Genomic DNA, 11200 nt, shown 5'->3' with positions numbered 1-11200 from the left:
ATTGCAAGAAAGCAGCCCCTAAAGGAAATTTCCCACCCTCACGCCAGGATACGACGTGTCGCTGGATCCAGGAAAGTTCACGGTGACTGGCCTGGGAGCGTTCGTAGAGTACAACTGCGCTCCACCGAGAACTTCCAATTTGAAAAAGAGACAGCAGGACGTAGGACGAATGGACCGAAGCTTGAACGAAACGACCCTGCAAAAGTGAAGGTGCCCCCACGCTGCCCTCTCATTTGAACGCAAATCTCTCTCTCTCTCTCTCTCTCTCTCTCTCTCCCTCTCTGTGCGCTTGAATACTGAACAGTGAACACCATAGATAGCTCCAGGACAGAGAGAGAGAGAGAGAGATCATCCGAAGGTGAATGGAGGCCATCAGAAAGCAAGCCACTCGACTCAGAGAACAAGTCGCCAAGCAGCAGCAGGTTCCCTCTCTCTCTCTCTCTCTCTCTCTCTCTCTGTGTCTGTCAAGCACGTCGATGGCCGTGAGTTTCGCTACTGATGATTGCGGAGATTGGGCGTGAGTTCTGGGCTGCTTCATGCCGTCTCTGTTCCGATTGACGCATTGCAATGCCAACCCGTGAAAAGGTTGCATTGGCGGTGGGCTGCTGATGGGTCGGTGTCTTTGCGTGATTTTGGTCGAGGAGCTTGCACTCGTCGGTCGCGTTAAGCGTCGGATCTAACGAACGGAAATTTGCATCTCTCGCGATGCATTTGAAGGGAGGATTAGGAAAGCAAGTCGGTGCGGATGTAACCGCTGAAGGTCGACGGCAACCCTTTGATCGGTATGGGCAAAAGCTTGACTAGGCGTGTATTTGAATGGAATGAGCCAGCAGAAAGACTATACTAGGGACAATAGATGATGCAAACTATTGCTTTGGAGGAGCAAAATGTAAGCTTTTTTTTTTTTGGGTTAGAAATGCGGTTGAATTTTGAAAATAAGGATGGATACGCAGCTAATGGGAAGTGGGGGTGCTGGTCGGTGATGCCAACCTTGTGGTGTATTTTTGTCTTCTCGCTCCAAGTGGAGAGCAGCATCTAAATGCAGTGGCAAAGATTGAACCATGCCAGGAGAAAGGCTTTAAGAAGTCAAAATTGTCTCTTAAAACCACCATCTTGGGCTTAGTCATAATCAGTCTTGTCATATCCAGGTTCATCAGGACTAGAAAAATCGCATAATCTGGAAACCTGGGGATGTCCATGGGAATCATATCTAAATCTCCAACATACCGAATTACCGATGCCATTTATCCACATTTTCATTTTGCTCTGGGGAAACAGATGCTTTGTTTTCTTCTGATTCAATTATGCTAAGTCATTGGATTGAATTCCAAGTCTCTAGTTTCCTTAGTGCACATGCTGCATCCTTTGACGAGAGGTAGCATTTAACTATTGTAACTATTACATTAGGCTGTCCTCAAGCAGTTTGGAGCAGGGGGATATGGAGGGTCAGATAGCATGATCAATGATGAGGCAGAACTCCAGCAACATCAGAAACTTGAGAAGCTTTACATATCAACACGTGCTGGCAAGGTATTCCCTTTTAAAGCTTATGACTTTTTCCATACTACACATATTCCCTAGGGAGATTAGGCTTGTTCATTGTTGCATAATGGTTAAATTCATGTTTCAGCATTTCCAAAAGGATATTGTACGTGGAGCAGAAGGATACATAGTTACTGGGTCAAAGCAAGTTGAGATTGGTGAGTTCGCAGTTTTACTTTCAGTCTTCGAATTTTTTGGCTTTCTGACTGATTCTAGCATGTCATTTGTGTGCATGCATCTTATTTAACAGGAACAAAATTGTCAGAGGACAGTAGAAAATATGGTTCTGAAAATACTTGTACCAGTGGTAGTACTCTAACAAAAGCTGCCTTAAGTTATGGACGGGCTTGGGCTCAAATTGAGAAAGAGCGTGGGAATCTCTTGAAAGCTCTAGGGACACAGGTTTGGCTAAATTCTTCTCTGTCCACGAATTATGCTTAAATAAGCAGGATGTGGATCATGAGTTGGAGTCTTCGGAGTTGTGTATTTATCTGTTATTTTTTGTGGGGTTTCATGTATAAAATAAATATTTTTTGTAAGGGATGTATGAGTCTTGATGTGCTTCAAGTAAAATTATGAAGACAAACGAGTTACTTTATTTGTGCAGCTGCTTTTGCTTCTTTTGCTTCACATCATCTGAGTTCATATAGAAATTTTAGATGCAGGGTCCACTTTTGAAATTCTCATCTACTTCTGACATGCTTGGTGATAACCTGATTTTCCTACCTTTTTATAGCACTTATTGCTTCATTTATAGGTTGCAGAACCATTAAGAGCGATGGTAACGGGAGCTCCCTTGGAAGAAGCACGGCATCTTGCTCAAAGATATGACAGGATGAGACAGGAAGCTGAATCTCAGGTATTCTTGAACATGCTGTCATCCTCTGTGGCTAATATATGTGGGCACTTTCTTGAAAACAGCTTGACATCAATACTATTTTTAGTAAAAGATGCTTTATATGCTTTCTAATAGCATCTTTCCTTAGACAAGCACTGAGTTTCTCTTTTACTTCACATGAATAGCAGACTTGCATTAACATGACACTAGAAAATGTGAACTGAAGCCTTCCCTGAAACTTAGACAGGCTATTGAAGTTTCCAAGCGCCAAGCAAAAGTGAGGGATTCTCCAGGCAATGCTGAGAATGCTACAAAACTGGAAGCCGCAGAAGCAAAGCTGCAAGATCTCAAGTCAAATGTGGCAGTATTAGGGAAAGAAGCTGCCGCTTCCATGTCTGCTGTTGAAGCTCAACAACAGAGGTTAACACTCCAGCGGCTTATTACCATGGTAGGCCCTTTGGAATTTGACAAGGTTCTGATCTTTTATTTGCTTCTTGTTAAAATCAAACCGGAAATCTTACCTCTTTTCCGAATGAAGGTTGAAGCGGAGCGTACTTATCATAAGAGAGTTCTTCATATTCTTGAACAGCTTGAAGCCGAGGTATGCCTGTGTTCTCCCAACCTTTTCTTACCTTAAACTTAGGTGTGTTGATTGACCTAAGTTAGAATGATTTCTGTTTCTTTTTCTTTAATTGACAGATGATGTCAGAAAGACAACGTATTGAAGCACCTCCTGGCCCAAGTTTGGACAACATGAGTGCACCTCCTTCATATGAAGAAACCAATGGCATCTATGCATCACATATGCAAAATGGTTCTGCTGATAGAATGAGTTACTTTCTGGGAGAGGTTTGTGAATGACAGGAAAAGGCATCAGTCGATATCTTTAAACTATTGTTGTTGAATGAGAATCTAATAGACATCTAATTTCTTGTAGGTTACTCATCCATATCAAGCTGAATCTGATGTTGAGCTGAATCTATCAATCGGTGATTATGTTGTCGTCCGAAAGGTTTACTGCTTGCCTAAATATATATAGAGTGCTAGTTGATTGGTTATATAAAATTGATTGTTTGTTCCTGTTAGCTTAAGACGTCGCTTAACCCATTCCACAACACATTTGGTTTATAAAAATGCAATTAAAGTTGAAAGCTACCTAAAATTAAGATGATAACTTACGTTTGTGGTGGAGTTAGTGACTGTTAAGTTTGTACGATTGGATTGATTTTTTGCATCATATTTATCCATTTTTATTTTCTCATTTCCCTACTGAGGGTGTCAGGTTGGGGCCAGGGGGCCAGCGATTAAATGATATTTGTTTATGTCATAGGACTTGTATGATGTGGCATTGCTGTATTTTAAAGTGCAGCAAGCAGATTAATTAGTGCTGGTTGGAAAGAAAAAAACTCATTCAGTAGATTTGGTTTTCAGAACAGGTTCATGTCACACACACTCTGCCAACAGATGAATGGACTAATATGTGAATGTGGCTTGAGTGACAACGGGATTAAAATAAGGCAAAGATTTCATATTCGAAAGCTAAAAGCGTAGTCAAATGGTGTGTGAGAGAGGGTTCTCTACATGGTTCTTGCGACTTTATCACTTTTATGTAGCTTAATTAGTGTACATAAGTTTAACCATCCTTTGAATTAAAAGTAAAACAACAATTCATCATCATCTTTCATTGAGGGGCTATAAATGATTCTAACATATTTTCACTGCTTATTTTTGTCCCATTTCATCTTACAAGTACAGTTAATGGAATAGGACCATAGATTTGCTCTTTCCATTAATGTTCTTCTCTAGTGCTTGATGTGCCTCTGTACGGGGGACAGTATTTTCCTCCCTGTGGGGGCCGATTGCTAATTTTTTTCCCCTCGAGTTGATTTTTTCCTCACGTCTTTTGAGTCAACTAAATTATCTGTGTGCTCTTCACAGGTGACTAACAATGGGTGGGCAGAAGGTGAATGTAAAGGTAAAGCGGGATGGTTCCCATTTGGGTATGTTGAAAGAAGGGAGCGTATTCTTGCAAGCAAAATGGCCGAAGTGTTTTAGATTTCTTTAGTATTCCTTTCTTGGGGATCAATGCTTTTGATGTGTACGATATGTATTCTGGGGTATAATTGATGTGTTTGTGCAATTTATGGAACACCTAGCCTTCTCGTTGGGTCCAATTGATACTCCCAGTTTGTGGAACAATCAAATTGCTGTTGTGAGGAATCTGATCGGAGTGCTCACCAATACTTGTGGATGGTGGATTGATCGTCAACGAGGGAACCTTTCTGAGCTACTGTTTACATACTTGGAGTGTGTTCTTTCCTGTCGCTGAAATATGTCGTACTAGAACAATTAGAACATTTGGGGAAGTATGGATGTCGGAATGTCATTATATTTCATTGACAAGGATAAAAGGTAAATGGAGAAAGTTTTTTTTAAGGACAGTTATTATTTCATCGGTTAAAGTTAAATGCAAATAGCTTTACTGTAAGGACAGATATCATTTCCTAAGCGAATGATATAACCTGTTGGAGACTAGGAACTTTTTCAATCAGACTTAACATGTGCAATGTGCACCAAATTCATCGTAACCATCCGATGCAGCAGGATGCACATGATCCGACCATCTCCACCTGGACAAACTTTAAGGCGTCACATTGATTAGATCGTTAAGAACGGTATGTCACGGGCTACAGGAACACAAACCAAGGGTTGAGCCATAAGAAGAGCAATCCCGGCAGCTTCGGTCATGTCCACTGAATTTTCCTTGCCGTTAGCCACCTTCCAGTCAAAGCACTGGATTAAACCTGCGAGCGTCGTTTGAATCACTCGTAGAGCCAGAGAAGTCCAGGGACAACTTCTCCTTCCACTCCCAAACGGCAAAAGCTCATAATGTCGTCCCCTCACATCTATTTGGCTCCGTCCACTTCCATTTATGAATCTCGAAGGCACAAAATCCATTGGATTTTCCCAGTAATTGGGGTCCCGCCCTATCGACCACACATTGACAATGAGCCTCGTGCTCGCAGCGATGTCGTAGCCTCCGATTTTGCAGTGTTGAGTTGATTCTCTTGTGAAGAGAGGGCCTGATGGGTGAAGCCTCAGAGTCTTCTTGACGATTGCTTGGAGAAAGTGAAGATTAGGCAGGTCCGACTCCTTGACCAGCCTCTTGTTTCCTGTGGTGGAGTCAGTTTCTTCTCTTGCTTTGTTCAATATGTCGGGATGGTTGATGAGCTCTGCAAGAGCCCACTGTATCACCCCTGCGGATATGCCTGTTCCGGTCGTGAACATCTCCTGCCAAACACGAAATCAAAGTTTTCATCACTTGTCCTATGATCGTGAAATTTAGCTTCCGGCTCGTGCTTGTGAACTACTTCAGTTCAGACTTTCATGAGATTAACGTTTAGACTAGTCAATAAAACAGCAATAAATCAACAAGTTTTAATAACTAAAAAAGTTATTTGAGAAACCATACTAAAATGAATGCTTCGATGCTCTCGCGGCTTAGCCTCATCTCCGCCTTTTCGTCTTTCATTATGTCAAGCAGTATATTGACAAGATCCTTGCTACGCATACTGGAATCACAATTTTTGTTCCTAGCCTCTTCATGCTCTTTAAAGATGCCTTCCATCATTGCATCTAACCTCAAATGCCTTCCCTAGACCTTGTATGTCCACATTTTTGCAAAACCAAATATAATCCTGGAAATTGAACTTCCCGCTCAGACCCCCGACTTCATCCACCAATGTTCTCACTTCACTGGCCTCCTCACTAGTCGCCGAACACCTCCTGCTTATCGTCGTTCTAGAGATTATGTTATTTGCGAGTGCCGTGAGCTCTTGGCCTACATCAACCGCCTCATTGGCTTGGCTCTTCCGTAGCGTCCCCTTCAGGAAAGTCTCCATTTCTTCCTCTCGAACGGGAAGGAAGTGGTCTAGCGTCCGTCCACCAAGAAGTTCCGTCATGCATATCTTCTTCATGAACTTCCAGTAGCGCCCGTAGGGAGCAAAGCTAAAGTCGGCCGCTCCATAAGTCAAGCACCGGATAGCCACGGTCGACGGGCGATTGGAGAAGGAAGTTTCATGGGTTTTGACGAACTCTTTTGCCGTTTCGGAGGAAGAAGCTACCACACAAGGAAACGAGCCGAAGGAGAGATAAAAGCAACGGGCCATAGCATCTCGATAGATTATGGAGTGCTTGATGAGGAATTGGTCTTAGAAGATGAAGGTGTCTAATGATAGGAAGTCGAAAAGGCGATGACGGGAGCTTATACGAAGACTTGGACTTTGATAAGATGAACCTTACAACGAAGAACGAGATGACCCAAACAAGAAAGAGAACTGTGTAATCTTGGATGTTTTCCATTGCCGAAGAGAAGGACGTTAGTGTTTCTTGATCTGATGAGATCGAAATGAAAGGAGACTGAGCATTATTTGGGTGTCGGTAAGAGTGGTCCTTAAAAAAGAGGTTGGCTCGGGTATTTGTCATCAGAAGTATCTCAAACTCCCTTGTTGCTGAGAAAAAACTAAGTAGATTATTGTGCAACGAGGCGCCCTCATTGGTTTCCTCGATGTTGCTTGACCACTTCCTTTTGGCATGCAATCAGGTTGCATGTTTTTCATGCCTTTGTCATTCTTTGGATTGAAGTACCTGATCCCAGAATAGTGAGCAAGAGAAATCTTATTCGATTCATTACCCAGAAAATGAATGTTTTAAAAAAAAATTAAAATAGGATTGCTTTTATTGCTTATAAAAATGAATCATGAAAATATATTCATTGTCTATAAAAATGTTTAGAAATTATAAAAAAAATTATATTGATAAATTATTTCAAGTGAGACAGCGATCATTTTAAAAAATAAATTTCCAAATCATGCATTTTCAGCAAAACAAACGGAAACTCGATTTTTGAAGAATCAATTACATTGCAACTTTATAAATTTAAAGTATGAAATTTGATAATTTGACTAATTACATTTAAAGTATGGACTAGATTTGTACTATTATTAAAAGTGTAAGCCTTTGGTGAAAATTGGCCAAAGTCAACACCAAGTGAAGGAAATTGCAACCAATTTCAAGACTTTGAGACTATAAAGTGAATAGTTAGGGGCCAACTCAAAACAAGTACCGAAATTTGACGGGGAAGAAGCAATTCACGTTTGTTGTCAGACAGATATGCTTATAAGAGGGCTAATTAATTGCATGACAAACACATGATTCAACCTTCGATAAAAAAAAAAAATAATTAGGGTCAACACAAAAAAAGGCATCGCAATTGATTTCAATTTTATGCACATATTATAAAAATTGAAAATCAAGCGGTAGCTTGCAAGAAGTATTAAAACCTAAGAGGCAAATGCAATTTGGCCAGAGAAATTACTAGATCAGTAAGTTAGATATACTAAAATCAATTTGGACGAGTCAAAATAGTGGATTTTTCTTCAGTATATATAACAGCCGCCAAATGATTTCCTTAAATTAAGGATTGCAATAATTCGAGAGAGAGAGAGAGAAGTTAGTTGGTCTGGTCGTTTTCCGGTAATGCCAACACCCCAAGCCACGTTTCTCGGAGATCATTCCAAGTCCGCACCAAACTCCAAGTGAACGAACTGCATAGAACTTTCTCTGTCTTGCTCCTTTCTCTGCTTCAGTTTTCACGGTGCAAACATGAAGCTTAAAACCCTAGCTCGACCTCCCCTTTCTCCCCTCCCAATCCGTGACATAAATTTTCTCCATCGTCATTCAATCTTCTCCAAGAAACGGTCTCTCTCTTCGCTAAAACCCAACTCTTTTCATGGTCGGGCGACTTCAGATTTGCGCATTGTCGCTGCTACAAATGTTACCAACAAGTTTATCACGGCTTGTCTCAGTTCCAGCTCTAGCGAAGAACTCGCTGATACTTACGATTCAAAGACAGGAGAGAACGACTTTGATGAAAGAGAGAGGATCGACAGGAGGGCAACGCAAGGGGAATTGGCTTGTGGAATCAAATCGTGGAAATTGTGAAGTTTGAATTGATTAAAGTTAATAAGATAACCGTACGAAAGAAAAATAAAATAACAAAGGGGTTACTATTAATTAAACCGCAGATATGGTGGGGTCTGGCCCAACCAATCATTCCTTTAGATATACAAAGGAAACTCAACACTTATTAATTGGCCCACTTCCTCCCACTTTTCCTATGTGGGATAAGGAAAATGCACTTAGTTTGTTTTTATAAACAAACCTCCAACAACATCTACTTCCAGACCTCAGTAAACTCCTGAAACTACGTGCATGAATATGATATCACACCAAATTGCTGAGAGTTTGAAGAAAAAGCAATAGGATTGAAAGATAGAGAAAGAAAAGGAAACTAAGTAGTTCTTCATATCCAATTATGTGTCGAATTGCTCTATTTGTCATTAAAGGAGCTAATTTCTTCACGGATTGAGCTCCTAACAGATCTGCACTTGTTTGCATGGTTTTGGCCAGACGAGATCTCAAATTCATAAGTTTGTTAATGAGCGGATGCTTTTCATTGGGTCCTTTGTTGCTCTTGGTAGGGGTCTAGAGCTTACTTTCCTACCATCAAATTGCATGATGTCTTCAAAGTTTTTGGTTATCCGATTGCCCTAACATTGCTCGTTATTCTTTCTTGTAGCTCATGAGCAGTAAAGGGTATGGATTGCCGGGTTGCTGATGAGCACTTGTTAGATTTCGATGGGTATGGCTAAATTCTTGCTCCTTGGCTTCTTTTTCCAGCATTATTCACTTGCTTGGAGACTGAATTTTTATTGTGGAACATGTCCTTACTGAGACTCAGGTTATTCATGTGATGATGTCGGGCTTGGTTTTTCCTCGCTCTCCAACGCTTGCTGTCTCCAGATGGCATACTCATGACAATGATTCAGGCAAATACAAGCCAATTGACCTGAGAGCTACATAGCTTCAGATCCGTGTCTAATTTGTCTCGTCAACAAATTAGTAATCATGAAGCTAGAATGAGTCATCGAAAATGAGCTAATGAAACTTCTGGGGGAGAGAATTATATAGACAATGAGAATAGCCGTGAATCTGTACATGTTACGCTGGACAAAGAGTTAAAAGGCCTGGTCTATTGTCGCTTGATTGTTTCGGTGACTTTGTCCAGCATCCTTACAGACAAAAAGCGTGGGTCCGCTGAAACTTCAAATGCATTGATGGATTCTTTGTTCTGTCAGATTATAATTTTTCTTTTCCGGGTCAAGAAAGATAACCGGTCGATGCCGGTATGCTTTTGGAAATTGGTGCTTGGGGTAATCAGGCTGCCTTTGAAAGGGAACGAATGTTTTCAGCAAACGAACGTACGACTCGCTAATCGAATGAGCTAATTAATGGGAGTGCGGATCCATCTCTTCATCTTCTGTAAGTGGTTGAATCATGTGGAAAGATCCCAACAAAAAGAAAAACAGCCGCGTGTCTGGATCACCCTGTCGGTGCACAAGGACCAGATCTACTTGAAAAAACATTACTCCTCAAGATAACAATTTATATATCTACATAGAGTCTTTTTAGGTGGTTCTGTCGCGGTTCTGTCTGTCCACTCTATATCGAGTTCTCTTTGAATTGCAAGTGTTCTATAACCATATATTCTCAATATCAACTGTATAATGTCAATGTTGACTTATACCATAACTTTATCGTTCACTAGGTCTTAACGTGCCCGTAAAATCCAAAATGTGTGATGCCTAGTAAGAACCATATTTATTCTTATTGTGACATCTTCTCAGTTGGTGTTGAAGACACAAAATAGGTTTCACGTAGGAAGCCAAAGGCTTCTTTGTCCGAGGAAGAAACCAAATTCGTGGTCGCAACCTCTGACAAAGACTCTAATTTTCCAAAGACCGATCGACTAGGAATATACCAATAATGTACACTATCAAATATTTTCGAGAGTAACATACGAAAAACGTGGGAGTATGTCTCTTGAAATTATCCAGGAAGATATATTAACTGGCTTGCAAAAAAATTAGCAAATTATAATTTAAAAAAAAAGAAGAAAAGAAATCAAATGGGCCAAAAGCCCAATCAAAGCAAACGCCAAGGAAATGAGCAGTGACGGTTTAAACCAAAGCACGCGTCCCCCTCTGATTTTTGCACTTTTGGAGGTTTCTATGTGACAGACCCACTTGGCCTAGAAGAGGCGCCCCATACGGCACGCGCTCTCTCCCCGCCAAACGTCGTCTTCGTTCTTTCTTTGTTTCTTGTGGTTCCAGCGAAGAAGGGACTCAACGCCACCGACCCCCTTCTCTGTTCTCCGCTTCATCCGCCGGCTCCGTACTCGGTCAGCCACCGCCGACGCCGACGCGCCGACGCCAACCTAACATCAGAGACAATGCAGATTCACTCCCCTCGCATTCCCCTCCATGGCCCCATCCCCCGGCACTTCTCTGATCGATCGCTCGCTCCCCTCCCTCGTCCCCACTCTCTGTCCGCGCCCCCCCCTTGCTTCCCCGCGGCTCTAGCCGAAGGCTTCTTTGTCAGGGAAAGAAACTCTTGGAAGCTCGTGGTCGCAACTTCTGAAAAGGACTCCAACGTTTCAAAGACCAGTTAGACTCGGAATATGCCAGTAATGCAGACGCATCAAATGTCTTGGAGAGCAACGTTCAAGAAAACGTGGGAGGAATACGTCTCTTCATGTTATTTGGGAAGGTGTACCAATTGACGTGCATGAAAGAATTGGTCCAGACATCATCTAATTATAATAAAAAAAAAAAGTAAAAAGAAATCAAATGAGCCAAGCCCAATCAAAGCAAACGCCAAAGGAAATGAGCTGATTTCTGCACTTTTCGGAACTTTATA

The 11200-nt window shown here is 41.5% G+C and overlaps 2 protein-coding genes across 3 annotated transcripts; one reads left to right on the top strand and one right to left on the bottom strand.

Moving 5' to 3' along the window:
* The first annotated feature begins 216 nt into the window (after window positions 1–216).
* Window positions 217–4821, top strand: LOC104418872 (SH3 domain-containing protein 2). Of its 2 annotated transcripts, none has more exons than XM_039301384.1 (10): window positions 217–422; window positions 1408–1530; window positions 1631–1700; window positions 1793–1944; window positions 2300–2401; window positions 2628–2828; window positions 2919–2981; window positions 3080–3229; window positions 3318–3392; window positions 4319–4821. In XM_039301384.1, the coding sequence occupies exons 1-10, from the start codon at window positions 363–365 to the stop codon at window positions 4433–4435; spliced, it is 1113 nt and encodes a 370-aa protein (XP_039157318.1). In that variant the 5' UTR covers window positions 217–362; the 3' UTR covers window positions 4436–4821. The 2 variants fall into 2 exon arrangements, with proteins under 2 accessions (XP_039157318.1, XP_039157319.1); XM_039301385.1 differs by lacking the exon at window positions 217–422 and adding an exon at window positions 478–889.
* Window positions 4822–5038: 217 nt separating this feature from the next.
* Window positions 5039–6549, bottom strand: LOC104420553 (cytochrome P450 93A3-like). The gene is made up of 2 exons (XM_039302490.1): window positions 6022–6549; window positions 5039–5671 (listed from the first exon to the last, which is right to left on the bottom strand). Exons 1-2 carry the CDS (start codon window positions 6547–6549, stop codon window positions 5039–5041), a joined length of 1161 nt encoding a protein of 386 aa, XP_039158424.1.
* Window positions 6550–11200: the final 4651 nt, after the last annotated feature.

The sequence above is a fragment of the Eucalyptus grandis genome, chromosome 9, assembly GCF_016545825.1.
Source record: "Eucalyptus grandis isolate ANBG69807.140 chromosome 9, ASM1654582v1, whole genome shotgun sequence".
NCBI lineage: Eukaryota > Viridiplantae > Streptophyta > Magnoliopsida > Myrtales > Myrtaceae > Eucalyptus > Eucalyptus grandis.
The sequence above is the reverse complement of the archived record's forward strand: the minus strand, read 5'-3'. Positions and strand labels throughout refer to the sequence as shown.